The sequence below is a fragment of the Arvicanthis niloticus genome, chromosome 2, assembly GCF_011762505.2.
Source record: "Arvicanthis niloticus isolate mArvNil1 chromosome 2, mArvNil1.pat.X, whole genome shotgun sequence".
NCBI lineage: Eukaryota > Metazoa > Chordata > Mammalia > Rodentia > Muridae > Arvicanthis > Arvicanthis niloticus.
In genome coordinates, this window is record NC_047659.1 from 44656281 (window position 1) to 44673832 (window position 17552).

The 17552-nt window shown below is 41.4% G+C and overlaps 1 protein-coding gene across 2 annotated transcripts in view; it reads left to right on the forward strand.

The window, feature by feature from the left end:
• The window catches only part of Cers6 (ceramide synthase 6), a 248062-nt gene extending 241362 nt beyond the window's left edge, over positions 1 to 6700 (forward strand). For both annotated transcript variants that reach the window (XM_034494978.2, XM_034494979.2), the window contains one exon: positions 1105 to 6700. In XM_034494978.2, the coding sequence (XP_034350869.1) occupies positions 1105 to 1257 (153 nt within the window). In that variant the 3' untranslated portion in view covers positions 1258 to 6700. The remainder of the gene's footprint in view (positions 1 to 1104) is intronic.
• Positions 6701 to 17552: the final 10852 nt, after the last annotated feature.

Sequence of the window (17552 nt, forward strand, 5' to 3'; positions counted from 1 at the left end):
TGAGACAGCCTCCCAGCCCAGCCCCTAGAGAATCACTAAAGACCAGACTTCATAAAGCCAGGTCAACAGGATCCTTCAGCCATCCAACTTAATAATTAGTCAGATGAAGCTGAGTGTCTTGGTGCATACCTGTAATCCCAGGACTCAGGGGGCTAAAGCGGGATCTCTGCAAGTCTGGGCTACACAGTGAGACCTGGTATCAAAATAAAAACTGACTAATTAAGTAACCAGTGCACTTACTTGAAGATCTTAAGGCCCTCTAGGTTAAAATGCTGGCTATAATTTAGGGTTACATAGAAAAGGATTCAATTATTTCAGTTTTAAAATCAATAAAGTATTTACTTGTCATACTGTAGAATTTTTTTTCCACACTTCATGTTAACATGCAGATGTATATCCCAGTGTCTTATTTTCCTTAATTACTTAATGAAACTGAGTGAAAGATTGGAGAAATTGGCACATAATAAGGAATTTTTGACGATCTGGCTAATAGATTTCTTCCTGGCAAATGTTGAAAGCTATCTCATCTAGAGGACCGTTAGAATATCTCCTGGTGCCATTTGTTATATTATATCTAAAACAAAATTTCATTCTAATTTTAGCAAAAAAAAAAAGTGAGTTAAATATAGAACAATGAATTATAATCCCAAAGAGCAATGATTTGCTTTAATGGCTTGAGCCATGTGTATATCTCTATTAGTATGGTAATTGAGAGTTAACCTTAAATAATTGTCAATAAGAATGTGGCCATTAGTGAATAAATTGTCTTGTTGTGTTCAACTCCTAAAGGGCTATCCTCATGGTATAGATGCCACCATCACTATGGGTCAGGGTAGGATTCATGGTCTAGACACTCCTGATGGAGCATACCCTTCAGGTTCTGTGATGCCTAAACTCAGTTACATTCTTCAAAACCTACTTTGTCATATACATTATGTTCTTCCAGTGAAGGGACCTTGCTACCATAACATTGTTCTTATCCAGTTTGTTTTCTGTAACATGTGAATAAAATTCCCCTTCATGTGAGGTTGTATGTGCTACTGGGCATGCCCAACCCTGCTGGTCCTAGGAAGCTGGTCACACTCCCATTCTTGTATTCTGCAGGTGTCCAAGGATGACCGGAGTGACATTGAATCTAGCTCAGATGATGAGGACTCAGAGCCTCCCGGGAAGAAACCACACTCTTCGACAACTACCAATGGAACCAGCGGTACCAATGGGTACCTCCTCACTGGTCCTTGTCCAATGGATGATTAATTACCCAAAACTATAAGTTCTGAACAAAGGGAGCTGTTTGTTCCTGGAAGTATTTAATAAGTTGCAAATGCAGTTCCTTTCATGATATTTCATCACCAGAGACAAAAATTAGGATTCTCGGAGCATTCTGAATAGTGTACTGCCATGTGTCCTGTCTGTGAATGAAGAAATCCATTCTTTCTGTGTAGGCATGCTGTATGTAACTGACACAAGGGAACGGTATTTGCATTTGTCTTAGGATATTATTTATTTTTTTATTTGTTTGTAAATCTGTCGACAAACGAAGATTCCTTCACTCCTTTTATTCTCTGGGCTCATGATTGACAGTAAAGATGCCCCATCTGTGTGTACCCCTTTACCACGCTGTAGTCCAGTGTGCCGTGAGCATCAACTTACTTTATCCCTTAGAGCAAGTAAAATCCCATGCAAGATCCTCACACAGTTCCCAGTAGGTTGGCTTTCTTTCTGTTCTGCACCCATTTTATAATTGTTCATACAGTTGACCATTGTCCCACGTGAGTCTATACAGGATGAACCAGGTGTTTTAGTTGCCACTCTTTGTGATCAATTGGCAGTTCAGATGGAAGATGGCTATGGAGGGACCTTTGAATTTTATAGGAAACTTCCTTGGAATAGTTTGTCTCTTGTACACAAACATGAGATTTCTTTTCTGTGGTAGGTAGTCCAGAGCTGACCATGTTGGTAACAAAGTTTTTTTGCCCCCAGTGAAGTCAGTGTTCTGATTATGAAACGATGTCACTTGCTCAAGTTCCCAGATGCAAAGGGACCCACATACTGTGTTCTGGGAATCTCCGAAGATAGCCACTGACTTCAACCAGGTCTTGCCATGACTTCTACTGTATTAGCCCATTCTTCTGTCCTGACGAATAAAAAAGAGAAAGCCAAGAATATTCTGAGGCAGAAAAAGAGAAAGTCTTGTGGAACTTGGCAAAGACTTCTTTCACTGAAAAGCACTTTATTGAAGCCAGCTTTTCAAGAGAAAGCCCTGTCTAGTATTAGACTTGGTATTTTGCTGAGCAAAATAAATCAAATGGGAGAAAGACTATTAACCCTTCTTCCTCAAATGCATCCCATAATGACTTTCTTGTTTGTAGAAGCATCCACCCCACATAACAAGTCTGTTCTATTTATTGCTCTGACGACTCGTGGGGGCTCCTATGAATTTCTTTTTAAGTGGAGCTATTTCCAGAAAAACAGTAAAAAATCTACTGGAGAATGACAGGGAAAGCTGTGGGGAAAATTACCAAAGAATAAAACCTGAGCCCCTCCACACACACACACCCCGGCAGCCAGTGTCACTTTTCTGCAGCTACGGAAACCACACAGATGAGCCAAGGATTTGATCCCACCTTACCTTCAATAAAAAGGGAACTAAATGAGATTACAAGTACTTATGAGTCAAACATCACCTAAAACAGGACTCCAAACCAATCAGGGCATGAGTAGCCAGTAGCAAAACGTTACAGTGTGTGACAGTCCTGCTCAGAGCCACCCACACTCCATTTTGTTCTTTTAAACTAACTCAGCATACCCATACTTTGAAGCCTATGAGTTAAGTGTTAAGAGAAGACTCCCAAAGAACTCTCGCTGCAATATTAAATCTTCCCTCCACCTAATTACAAAACAGTATTTTCTGGTATGGTCCAGACAGTAATTTTAAAAGCTTGGAAACATGTCTACTTGTTACCATAGAAGACAGGCCAACTGACTGTGTTTTGAGCCTTGCTGACTTATTAACCAAAACCATTGTATGTCTAGGAGTAGAAACTTTAAAGTGTTTGAGTTTGTGAGAACAGTAATAAGACACTAGAGGTATTGTTAGTAATTAGAGAATTTGCTCAAATGCATGTAAAACAATAGCAGTGTCAAGACAGTGAAAGTTTGTCATCAGCTAAGCTAAGAAGCCTACCCATCTCGTGTTAATGTCTGGGCACCTCCTCCCAGGGGTGAGATGGTTTTGACAACCACTGTGTATTTGTATTGGAACCATGTGACACTCTTTAGCACAGAAGAACTTTAAGATCAATCTGTAAATTCAGAAGAGGTAGAGAAAATGAAGTAAGTTGATTCTGTCTATATCAAAGGCAGATCTAAACCATCTTTTCTACAGAAGTTACTGTGGAAAACTAGGGGCACACTTTCTGACTGACGCCAGTAGCTTGGCTCGGTCTCCAATGTGTCTGTTGATTTTTGTTTCATTTTACCTTCTAGAGAAAATTATTCTGTTTGGCTAATTGAAATGGAGTTTGTAGGCTTTTTTGGAATAGAATATTAATAACTCTGTCTAATGTTCTCTCAAAATGAACAGATAAGACTAAGAACAGACACTGTCTGAGGAATCTTACCCATAGCTCTCAGAAGTCTGACTTGTAAATCCAGCTTTAGGTTAGTTCTGAGTGGTGTTCTTGTTAATTAGCTTAGCTTGTGGTAATGTCTCCTTCTTCCTGGTTGCATTCAAATTTCCCAGGGTACCAAAGTGTGTGTAGAAAGGACTCTAGAAAAAGTAACTTTCATAGCTTACCTAGGTTTAGTGGGGGGGAAAGTAGGAAATCAAGTAGAAGGCCTTGAGTCAATAATTGGTATAGCCATGTCTGATTTATGTGTGCATATGTGTGTTTCTCCAAAAACTGGTAAAACTAAATTATTACTGATTCTTCATCCTCATCATCCTTATCACCCATATTCCTGTCCTTAAAAAAAAAAAAACCCAATACATTCAACCATGTACTATACAAACTTTCCTTCTTCTTAGTTTTGATTCAGCTGAGAGTAGCAAAACCCTTTTGGCCTCTCCATCACAGAGCTCCCTGAGATAGAACCCAGGTCCTAGAGCATCTGCTGCCACACATAAGACACACCCAGCTCACTGTCACAGATTCAGTCCTTTGGATGTTGAGAGCAGAGGAGCAACTGCAAGGATCAGTATTGTGGGTCATTCAAGTGTTTATTGTAAAAGTGCAAGAGATTGCCATTTAACTCCATGGCGCTAAGGTCTGCTGAACTGCCAGACAGGGCATATCCCAAATTATCATTAGATGGTGCCATTGGCATCTAACCAGGGACCAAGAAAGAACAGATCACATCTTTAGTCCATATGGTAGGTGAGTCTCAAAACTGTTAAATTCTTATGAGTCATATACTTGGCAACAGCACTATGTGCTACCATGGTCCCAGAAGGTGATAACATAGCCTAGGTACAGAGGCAGTGCTGTCTGCTTGTGTCTAAGTGCACTCATTGGTGTTCACAGAGTGACAAAAACGTGTCCCTGTTATGATGTGACATATGCCTATACTTGGTAGAATTTGAGTTTGGGCAACTTAATGCCTTTCCTTCGTTGTAGATAGAAAGGTCTGAATCTTCTACCTTGCATTTAAATCTCATTGTTATTTGGGCTAAGGAAAAATGAGGCTTTGTTGTTTTAAAGGACATTGAAGTTCACCTGTGTCTTTGCTGACAAACTCTTCTGAATGAATGAATGGGCACCCTTGGTGGCCTCCAACCCATTCATCAGTTTATATTACTAATCGTTTGGGGTAAATTAAAGTCAAAGTTGCTTGGATATTTGAGTGTTTCCTTAATTTGAAGTAGGAAAATATTGTACAGAATTACCCCCAAAGGTATGGATGAGGGCCATTTATCAGTATGGGAGATGATGTCATTATACCCAGAGAGGCCTCTGGAAATAAGTGAAGTTTTGGAACTTTATGTACTATTTGAAGTATTAAGACTCCTACCTGCCTTTCACTTTTCTTGTCTTTGGCTTATTTCTGCTTGGTCAATAAGTCATCATAGCCCTACAATGTTTCTAACACCCAAATGAGAAAAACATCAAACAAGACCAGAATCAGCCTGAGGGGAAAGTGAACACATGTTTCTTGTGTAGCAAGAAGGAAATGCAGAGGGTTCTTAACTGCTGCAGTTGCCTTCAAGTATGCTGTCCCTGTCAGGGACGATCATAAAAGTTCTTAAAGTGAAACAAGACTTTTTCCTTAAATGTATTCTTCCCAGGATCCGCTTCTCTTCCAGAGGTGAAATTGGGCTGTTCTCCAAATGCTGTGGACTAATTAGCAATATTCTACCAATCACCTTGTAGTTCCATTAACTAATGGGCTAAGAGGAGGGCCCTGTAGTTCCCTTATGTGTACATAGCACCCACCCACCCCTAGGGGGCACCAAGCAGATGTGAGGTAGCCCTAGCCAAAGATCTTGAAACTCCTGTAACCTACTCAAAGACAGCCACTTTTCATGAAGAAAATCATATTGAAGAACATAAAAGGTACCATAAGTAATGCGATATGTAGACACCCAAATAAGAAGGTTTGCCTCCTGCAGGCTTTTGTGACTTGATTTAACCCAGAACCTTTAACAGGAATGCATTGGCAGATGGGTGCATTGAGACCCCCACCAATGCTGAGAATTTGAAAAGGCCTGGGCCACAGGGTGACTAATGGCATCTGCATAGAATTGGGCACTCTCAGGATTGCTGGCGAGTGATGAGAGGGTTCTGTTAGCCTGGAGCTGGTCTTGTTTACCTCAGTCACTCACAGTCCTTTTAGGCTTCTGGAACTCTGCTAAAAGAAAGCCAAATGCTAACATATTTTTTGCTTTCAGTTTGCTAATGACTGTTAGATGAGCTCTTCCCATCCCTTCTTCTCTGTCCGGTCCCATTTTCAGGAGGCAGGGGAGGCTGTGTGCACAGCTTTAACACAGGTCCAGGAATACTTGGTTTCTTGGATTTTGTGTCATCTGGAAACCATGGTACAGCGTCAGTCATCAGACTTTCCGTGCTCAGTGAAAAAAAATTGATTTCATTCATATTTTTACCCTCTTTACCGACCATAAATGTCATACACTCTGCAAAACTATCTATTGTGAAGCTTTTTTGTTTGGGGATTTTTTTTGGTTTTGTTTTGTTTTCTTTTCTTTTCTTTTCTTTTCTTTTCTTTGTTTTTTAGTGTTAGTTGCAAAGCTCTGGAATGGTTACATTATGATTCTGGAACGTTCTCTCAAAGCTCAATTAACATAGATGTGCAGCACACTCCAGTTGGATTCTCCCGTGCACATAGTTCTCAGCACTCCTCTGCCCAAGTCCTAGTCATTTCCCTTCTTGGCCTTTAGTTGTCAGAGAAAGGGATGGTGGTTAATTTGGGGATTTGTTTCTCTTCTCCAGCTCTCAGTGGGGACTAGGATAAGTGACAGAACCTCATTTGTTTTCTAAAGATAGTTCAGTGCGTGAGCATCTGTCAGAAGTAGAATGGTGTACCATTAGCCAATTAGAATCACTTCATGTACTGTCACTGTGTTTTGCTGATTTTTATATGGGAATATAATTACTCGTTCTTGATCTTTGGAAGTAATTGTTATTATGAGGATCATTTTACTTTGGAAACACTTTCATAATAAAGATAAGTATTAAGAGTACAGCATGAGTGTCCTTTACTGTAAGCTCTGACCAGCTGACTTGGGAACACATCCAACATCTCTAGGTGGGACTGTGTCAGAGTTCAGCCATCAGTAAGTTCTTGTGATTCTCCAAGTCATTGTGACCACTGAGAAATACTGTTGTGTCATCTTGTGATATACTAAAATGTCTCCTTGAAATTTAGGGTGTAAAATCTTCAGTGTTAGATCTCACCTACCACTCCATTCTGGAAACATGATTTCTAGAGAAAGCAACCTACATAGATCAGATGATGCTGATTTTTCCCAAGTTGTAAAGGAGACGTCAATAACTAATCTCTAAAGCACAATGGGAAAGTGCCTATCTCTGTGCATGTGCCTCAGAACAGCTTGGCTGACATCATAGTCTTGGGATCTGGGCTCTGCATCACTGGGCCTTTTTCCTCTGTTTCCTTTGCTGAGAGAGTCTGCCTTACTCATGCTGCCTTTTCCATATGTACTTACATCATGTAGGATCTCAGAAGGCATCAGATAGCACCAAAGTGCACCTAGACACCACCACAATTATATTTTTAAAACTCACTTTAAAAAAAAATTCTTAGCAATATTGAGATCATCTTAAACAGTAAAGTGACTCACTCAGTAACTCTAGTGAAGTCGCCAGAATTTCTCTGAGACACAGAAACATAAACTGAGAAAATAGATTCATTGCAAAACTGTGAACTTTTCCAGTTCTAAAGAGGCCGATCTGATGCTAAGAACATGTCTCCCAGTAGCCAAAATGCAACTTGGGTTTCCCAAAGCCCTTCTTGCTAAGGCAACCACATCCAACCCGGGCATATGTTTCTGTCCCCTTATTCTCTTTCTACCAGTCTTGCCCTTCCTTCAACCAGAAGAGTAGCAGCAGTGGCAGCAACACTCTACGAGGTCAAGAAGACAAAGCAGAGGGACCAGGCACCAGGACATACTAGAATAATGATTGCCCCACAGAACCAGTCACTGGGCTGTTGGAGCCTTGGCACCTACAGTTTTCATTATCTCCAAAGACTAAAACATGAAAAAACAGGCGGTGGGGTTTGGATATGAAGTGTCCCTCTCAGGTTTATGTGCTAAAAGCTTGGTTCCTGTGTGGTGGTGCCATTTGGTGGGTGGGATGTAGATGAAAGAATGGCTCTTGATCTCAGAGCAAGCTTTTTAAAGTCACACCTAGTCCCAGTCTCCTCCTTTTTTGCTTTCTTCTTGACATGAAGTCAAGGTGTTCCTACCACCATCATACTCTGCCCAGGTTCATGGAGCCCAACAACACAGACTGAACCCACTGAGACTGTGAGCCAAAATAAGTTCTTCCTCTCTTCAAGTGCTTATCTCCAATATGTTTGTCACAGTGATGCCAGAGTACTTTTCACAGATTATGTCATTCCTCAAGCACTGAAATTTTAAAATTCCATTAAGTTTATATAAATGAAAGCCAGAAATCACTGTCAGGTGGTTGAAGTGTCAAGGAAAAGACTATTTTTAGAGGTGCAAACTAGATTACCAGATCAAATCAATGTCGATAAGGCGCCTTATCTAGCAAGTATGAAAAGACATTTTTCTCTCCTGTGCTGGTAGAAGATGCCAGTGATGGGGAAATATGTAAAGGAAAGACCAGGCTGTGAGGGCTGTAAACCCGGTTGGTGAGCAAGCACCCTTGTGTCTCTGCTATCCATTGGCTCGATTCAACCAGAAAGCCACCATTCTGGTTCAGCGGAGGCATACTTCCAGGACTGAGCACCTCAATGCACCCAGCAAAGCAAAGCTCTGGGGCAGCACCACACCTCTGAGGCTTCAGCTAGTACTTGGTGCATCACAGAGCATAAGGCATGTGGCAGAAACATTCTGTGCAAACAGAAAATGTACCCAGTTAGGAGAGAGCTGTAAGTCACGAGCCATCGGCAATGAAAAGTCCATCTGTTAGGGAACAAGAAGAGATAGATGATAGGGGGGAAAGCATGTTGACTCCACTACATCTAGACTCTGGGTGTCCCACTGTAGGCGCCAACTCTGCTCACCCGTGTAGGGGCTACAGAAGCTAAATGGCTTCCGGGTGATTCAAGATGGGAGCTAAAGGGGTGGCTATAGGCCATCTAAGAGGAACTACGGAAAGAGCACACAGAAAAACCAAAATTAATGAGCTAGAACGGTGACAAAATGCAAAAAAAGTTCTAAGCTCCAACAGCCATGACCAAGGTTTTCTTAATAAAAAACAGGAAATAGCCATTAGATGGCTTGAGAAGCTAATACTCGGGTTCCTGGTTGTATAATTCAGCCATTCGAAAATACAGGATGCCTGGGATTGTTAGTAAGAATGAAGATAGAATTATTATTAAGATAGACAGTTTCCTTTCAGGGAACTTACAATCTAGGAAAGAAAAACAAGCAGATGATGCAGCAAGAAGCTACACGTAAAATGTCAGCAGGAGAATGCGGATGAAAGCAGCAGGATTGTCACTATACATGTCAGGTTGCCCAGAATATTGACAATGCCAAGTGCCAGCAGTGATGGCAACAGTGTTCACATTCATAACCAGCAGGATGCAGAATGATTGGAAGACAGCTGCTAGTTTATCAGAAAACTAACAGGTTCTGGATGGACAGTGGTAGTGAACACCTTGAATCCCAGCACTCAGGAGGCACAGGCAGGCACATTGAGGAGGTTTTTGTTTTTGGGGTTTTTTTTGTTTGTTTGTTTTTTTGGTTTTTTTTTTTTTTTTTTAGGACAGCCTGGTCTACAGAGTAAGTTCCAGAATAGCCAGAGTTACACAGAGAAACAACAATAACAACATGTTCTCCAGAACAATCTAGTGGTCATTGTCCTTGGTGTTGACTCCAAAGCTTTAAAACATGGACACATAAAATCTTGTACACGGATGTTTGTACCAGCTTTATCCACAACTTCTCAATCTCAGAAACAACCTGAATGTCCTTTCCTGGATGAATGAACAGGTAAATTCTGCTACATTCCAAGCCTTATTTAAAAATTATTCAATGCATAAAAAGAAATGAGATATTTCTAGCCACCCATGTAAAGGTATGGAAGTAACTTAACTCCATATTACTAGATGAAAATAGCCAGTCTGAAGAGGTTAGACGCTGCATCATTCCAAAGCAGCTGACATCCTGGGGGAGGGGGCGAGGGGGGAGGCAAAACTGGAGATAAAGGGGCTTTCAGCAACTGATGGCTGCTGGAGTAGTTTCATTCAGATATGGCCCCTAGTTGACTGGCTATGCTCCGATAGATAGCCCTGCAACCATGCTCATATTAGCAGCATTAAGTGGACCCAGTGGTTTTATAAAGAGCACATGAAATTAGGAGGAAATGGTGGTGGTAGTGGCGGGGTGTGGGGGTGGGGGCAATCAGTGGCAGCGGTGGAAGGATATGGAGGAGTTGGAAGAGAATGAAGGATGAATTTGATCAAAACGTTGATGAAATTCTCTCTCTCTCTCTCTCTCTCTCTCTCTCTCTCTCTCTCACACACACACACACACACACACACACACACACACACACACACATGTTCACACACTTAGAGATATTGGGACACAGACACACACATACACAGAAGAAGACACGGTTAAAACGACACCTGAAAGACATGAGAGACTTCAGAAGAAATCAAGCTCTGTGACACCTTAAGTTCAAGGCTCCAGATTATGACAAAGTAAGTCTCTGCACATGATCCTGACCAAAAGTCAGAGAAGAAATGACAAAACACATCTCCATTGTGAAGTTCTCCTACAGAGTCTCTGTCATTTTGTTACAAAAGCCCTTTGCTTTTATTTAATAGACTTTTTCTTTTATTTGATGGGCTATGTTTTAAAAACTGGTCTTGGCTCACAGAAAAATGAGGCAGAAGGTACAGAAATATATCCTGACATACTCCTTGGCCTACTCAGGTGCAGCCTCATGCATAAACACTCCACACTTCATGTACAGTTGCTAGCCCTAACACCCCAAGTTCATCATTACTTTAGGGGTTGTGCATTCAATGAGTTTGGAGACATGCATGACATATGTCCAATAATATGGAGACATACATAAAATACATTAAATCAAGTGTCCTAAAAATCTTCTGTGCTCTGCATAGCTGCTGCTCCCCCTTCTGTATCCCTTGACTTTTTATTGTTAGAGAATTTCAGCATGTCTGGGGTCCTATTCTCTCACTCTCGACTTTGACATAGTCTCTCACCTAAAGCTAGGCTAATATGGCCATAAAAAGAACCCCAGTGGTCCTCCTGACTCTGTCCCACACAGTGCTGTGGTTACAGGTAAGCACAAAACCACATCCAGCTTTTACATGGATGCTGGGTACAGGTCCTCATTTTTTTTTTTTTTTAAGATTAATTCATTTATATATGTGAGTATACTGTCACTGTCTTCAGCACAACAGAAGAGGGCATCAGATCCCATTACAGATGGTTGTGAACCACCATGTGGTTACTGGGAATTGAACTCAGGACCGCTGGAAGAGCAGTCAGTGTTCTTAACCACTGAGCCATCTCTCCAGCCCCAGGTCTGGTCTTGCTTAACAATTGCTCTTACTCAGTTAGCCATCTCATGTCCCTAGACCTTAGTCTCTTCTTACAAGGACACTATTCACACGTGGTGTTCAACTATTGCACCCTATTTATCTCAATCACCTCTTTAAAAGCCATATGTCCCAATAGTGTCGTATTATGAGGGCCATAATATAAATTGAGGGTAATACATTTAGGCCATAATGCAAGACCTTTTCTCACAGTTCAGAGAAGAAAAGTTATAAAGACATGATTCCATAGTGACTTCCTGGAATTTACAGACCAAATGGCCACAGGCATTTCACAGGCATGAGATTTGAACTAAGATCCTAATGACCAGAACAGCTGGAATTGACTCATAGGCAAGAGATGCTCAAACAATAAAAGCCTGAACCACATACTCCGAGGTAGAGATGTGCTGGTGTGCTCAAGGGATGACAGGGAGGCCAACATGGATGGAAGAAAGTGCTGAGATGAGAAAGAGGAGAGAGATCACATAAGGCATATCCCATAAGAAGGGTGGAGCACATTAATAATAGGAACCTTTAAGGATTTGAGGAATAGTGTGGTTTGGTTGGTTGTTGTCTTTAAGAATAAAACATGGGCTAAATGATGTCCATCATAGCCATGATCAGAAAAGCCCTCAAGATCTCATGTAGCAGTGACGTGCATCTACAAATGTATGGTGGACGCCGGTGACTACACAGAATGATGAGCACATAGCCGTTGGCAGAAATAAAGAACAGCATTCCCAAAGATCCAAAGAAAAGCAAGTCTTGGTATAGAATGATAGATGGAAGATCTGGCTTTGAGGACACTGAGATCTGGGGCAGGCAAAACTACAGATTCCATTAAGAAAAGCAGTTTAGAAAATATGAGAGATTAGCAGTCGGGCAGAGGAGGAAAGCTGACTTCCGGAGTGCAGGTAGTTCTTTTTCATTATTGTTCTTAGCACCTCTCTCTGTGCAGTTCAAAGGCACCTAGTGGACTGTGAATTGATGGATGAGAGCAATTTCCAAAGAGCTTCTCTGGACAAGTGAAGCAGCCAAAGAGGACGATTCTTGCTGTCTGTGGGTTCCCTAACAGCTGGCTGCATGCAAATGAGCCTGCTTTAGTGAGCATCACACAGAAGGGGATGAAGGGGCAATAAATCACTCAGGCTGTCTTTAGGGTTTTTTTGCCACTGTGTTAGGCGTTAGATACCACTAGTTGTAAACTATCTCCATTAACCCAAACTAAAAGACTGAGTCTGCTTATTGATACTAGCTGGGTTTCATGAAGTTACCACCAGCACCGACCTGTAAAAACTGAACCATTATTGTTCCTAGGCAACACACATGCTTAGGTAGATTCCCATGAGAGAGATTACCCATCTTTAACAACCAGATACACAAATGTAGTATTAAAACATATAAGATTAATGAATATTAAAATACCACTGGTTCATTATCATTAAATTCACAGTCAGCAATACTTAGCACAGGCAGAAACTATGCCTTGAAATTAAATAGCATCCCCAAAGCTAGCCATAGAATTAAGATTTCATCCTCGAGCTCAGTGATTTCAGAGCTGTGCACGTCCACCCGGGCTCATTGCACTGCATTTAATGGCTACACGTGAGTCTTCTGAAGCCAGGGTGTCTAATGCATTTGAATTCTACTGCTTTTTCTCATATCCATCTCCTTAATTTCCCTTACAGATCTTTGATTTTTTCCCCCTCCTATACTTTTTCATCTCTACTTCTTGTCGTCAATATTCTTTAGTGCACTCAACTCCATCAGAAGCCATTCTTGGAGAGAACCCTCAGGAAATCCAATATATCAGGATGTTAGTTATTTTTTAATGTGGATGTCCAAACAAGCCAAGCTTGTGGGTCACCTGGAGTTGGGCGTTCTGGATCTCGGCTATAAAAAGAGACCAGGGCTGTGTGGGGTGAGATGAGCAGTTATCCAAGCCACACAACTAATCAAGTAGCAGAACTGCGATTACAACTGAGGTCTCCTGCTTCACCGGTTTGTTTCAAAGAATCCGCAGAACTACTAGTGACTTTGAAAAGCAGATCATCCAATTGCCAGATGTGGTAAATTAAATTCTAGAGTGGACTATGGATGGTCCCTGGATAGCTATGTGAATAGGCACCAGAACAAATGACAAATATGTAAGAAGTCATGTGAAGAGTAAGTCCAGAGATGCATCAAGCACGGGAAGCATGGTGCTGCAATGGATGTACAGACCTGAAGGTGAGAAGGCACGAAGAAACTGTTCACAGTTGGATGTATTTTTGTGAAATGTTTCTCGGTTTTGTTGATTCTTTTGTAATACAAGTTGTATCGTTTTCAAAGTAGTTGACTATCATTAACATGTGAATGAGATAGATATTTAAAATGGCTTGAATTGTAAAGAATTTTTCACAGGCAGTTGAAATCCCATATACAGAGGACTGAACTGAATTCTCTAAATCTAGGGCATCACTCCAATCCACAAAATATGCATCTCCTTCCTCAGTTTAACCCTGGAAGCCTCCGATGACTAAGCCCAAGCACACCGGCACACATCTCTGAAACCCTCCGATGACTAAGCAAGCCAGCACGCATCCGAAAGGAATTAGTGCAGTATTAAGCAAGGTTACACAGTCTCAGAAAGAAAGAACCACATTTAGGGGCTGGAAAGATGCTGCTTTTGAAGAGGATCCTGGTTGGAGCCCCAGCATGGAGGCTCACAACAAGGACATTCAGTGCCACCTTCTGACTTCCATAAGCACTAAGAGTGCACGTGATGCACTTATACACACAAAAAATAATAAGTAAATCTCTAGAAAATAAGTTGCTACATATAGTGAGCACCAATTCTGTGTGGGATGTGGCGGGCTTACGAAGCCCAAGGCAACCCTACTGTGTTGCAGAGGTTCTCAGTCTAATAGGAGACAGAGACACAAACAGCAGTTATTTTAGCCACTCAAGATAACACTGAGAGAAATATTGCTTATTCTACTTTACAGATCAAACTAGATGATAAAAGTAAATAACTTTTTAAAATAGCAACCGTTCCTTGGATATAATACATGCCATGATTCTTATATCACAGATAGTATAAGATAGAAACTGGCATAAAAGTTCAGGGGAGAGATGGCTTTGGGATGAGGTAAGAAAAGGCTTCAAGTGGAAAGCCCAGAAGGAATGGATGGTGTTTACATAAGTCCAGTGAACTGAGAAAGGTTTATAACAGTAGCAAAATTACAGTTGTGAAGTAGCAACAAAAATCATTTTATGGTTGGGTGTCACAGCATTGAGACTGAGAACCACTGGTTTAAAACACAAAGGGATTGGTGCAGTGCAGAGAGTAATTCCTCAGCATCCTCCTGGGCCGTTGGGTGACAGTCACCTTACCCTCCCTGGACCTCAATCCTTATCCCTCCCCATAGGCTCCTTCTGCAATGTGGGCAAGCCTGATCTCTCAGAATGAGCCAGCAATCACTGCTCTCTCTCTCCGATCTGCCTGGAAAGCCTTTCTTTTCTATAACTCTTATCTGAGCCTCTAATCTCTTGGACTATGAAGTACTTCATAGAAATGGAAAGATAGGACTGGTTTAGGTGACACTTCCCCCACTTGACTGTGAGACCCTTGAAGGCAAAGTCTTATCCTCCTGGATCCTCGTCATCAGCCACAGTGCCCATTACAGCATAAATGATGGATGAGTGCTTCAGAATAACAGATATATTAGCAAACGTGGGGGCTTTGAAAGAGTAGACTTAGGGAAGGGAAGGAATGAGTTGAGTTTTTTACAGATTTAGTTAAAGGTAATGACAATGTTTTCATGTATAAATATCCATGAATTTTTGGAAATATGGGAGTGGAACGAGGTACTGCTATGATTTCTACTTTTTTTCAGATGAAGAAGATGAAGCAATAGAAAGATAAGAGTCTTCTCGAGCTCTATCTAAAGGGTGGTGATTGTACATCATTCAGTCCAGTTTCTGAGTCACTTCTGTGCTGCCTGATAAAGCAGAACCTTTTAGAAAGTCCCATGATAAGAGTACACAGGAGGCTATAGAGAGCAGCCAAAGAAAACTGATAAACAAGAGAGAGGGACTGGGAGAAAGAGAATTTGCCTGGCGTGTTTAAGGCCCTGAGTCAATCTCTAACACTACAAAGAAAGGACTTTAAAGGATGCTAGCAACAGTTACTACCTTCTCTTTTCCTCTTCCTCTCTTCCACCCAATTCTACTTCTTCCTAAGTTATTCAGTCTGAAACCTCAGAGCACAGAGCACTGTTTCTGTCTAGTCAGGGAGTCATGGAGACGCAACGTGGAGTATCACAGGCCAACTAAGTAAGACAGGACAGCTTGAAGAATTGGGCTCTGAGTTGCCTACTCATGGTGTGAGCCTTAGCCAGATGCTGAGGCTGCCCCTGTAGATAGATAGTCTAGAGCCAGAGTTCAGAGCCTGCGTGTCAGAATGGAGACAATGGAAGACTGGTTACATAGAGGAGAGATGGTCAAATACTTACCTGGATGGTCAAATACTAAGGCCAATGGAAGTGAGGTTCTTCTAGAAATGAAGCTACACCTGTAGAGAGGAAAGTAAATTAGCTTAGTAATGTTGAGTTAAAAATGTAGGCTTTTAATATATAAATGTCAAAAGAAACATGTATGTACACATGTAGGGGGTGGTGTGTAAAACCACCTTAGGGTCTGGAATCACTGTGTCTTCAGTAACCCCTCCTGAAAAAGAAACCCAGCACCCAGCAACATAGTTACTTAACTTTTCATAAGTCTATTCTCCACTAAAAGAAACCAGCATTCCATTATTATTCTTATAAACTTTATTACTTAAAAGCTTGCTAACAAAATAAACATTGCACTCCCAAATTAACCAAACCCATAGTCTCTACATTTCCTTGAACTTCTGTACATTTAGAATAGCCAGTCTACCACGCTGGAGAGATGATGGCTCAGCGGTTAAGAGCACTTGTTCCTTTGCAGACGACCCAGGTTGGATACCCAGCAACCACATCATCGTTCACAACATCCACAGCTCCAATTTTGGGCATCCGATGCCCTCTTCTGACCTCTGTAGGCACTAAGCACAGGATGCATACAAACATGAGCAGGTAAAAAAAAATTCACTCATAAAATAAATTGAATAATCTAAAACAAAGCTTTGTAAAGGCTAGCCAGTCTGCAGCTGTGCTCTCCACCTTGGATTTTACGCGTTCGCTATCAAATATAGTTTTACCCACTTATCCACACTAGCAAAATGGAAAATCCATGACAGAATCAGAACTAGGAAAGTAATTTACTTTCATTTCTTTCATAACCCGTGTCCGTCACCTGCATTCTGTCCTTCCTTGAGCAGGCTCTAGCATTTATCCTGGAAGAGGAAACTGAGTCAAGCTAGGCCATGAAATCACTGGTTGAGTTCTTACTAACCTGTGAGCCAGAAAACAAGGAGGTACTCAGAGAACAACAGGAAAATGTTATTAGGACATAGAACCAACTTTAGAGGCTCTCCAAAGCCTAACTTAGAATGTATGTATGTATGTATGTATGTATGTATGTGTATGTGTATTTATTATTTTCATTTATTTAATTAATTCATTTATTTATTTTAAACTCCAGATTTTATTCCTCTCCCGGTCCACCCTCCAACTGTTCCACATTCGATACCTCCTCCCTGTCCTCCTGTCATCATCCATGAAGATGTCCCCACCCCTCACCCCCACCCCACCAGACCTCTAAACTCCCTGGGGCCTCCAGTCTCTTGAGGGTTAGGTGCATCTTCTCTGACTAAACCCAGACCCAGCTGTATGAAACCAGTCCTCTGCTGTATAAAATATGAAACATAATTAATAGACTCATGGTGCATTGACTAGAACATGAAAGTATTTGTTTGCATAATATGAATTAATAAGTTAACTGAATATTTGATAAAGAGCCAGGTAGTTGCCTAACTTCAAGGCACAGCTCACAAAAATATTTATTGACTGCAAAGGTTAAAGCAGGGACTTAATAGTGAAGATGCCAGACCGGTACCTTTCCAATCAGGTAAACAGCGTCAGGAGTGACACTGAGTCACTAGATTGGCTGCAATGTCAACAGAGCAGAGCGCTGCTTCTGTGATTCTCCTGGCAAGCATGTGCAGCATGTCCTAACCATGAGTAATCACCAGATAACACCCAATGCGAAAGACACTTTGTAAAATAATTAACTCGTTATCTTCCCATCCTCTCCCTCCATCCTAAGTGTGAGCGTGTATGCACGCATGTTCGTTCATGCATGTATGTGTGTGCGTGTGCATGTGCGTGCATGCATGTGTG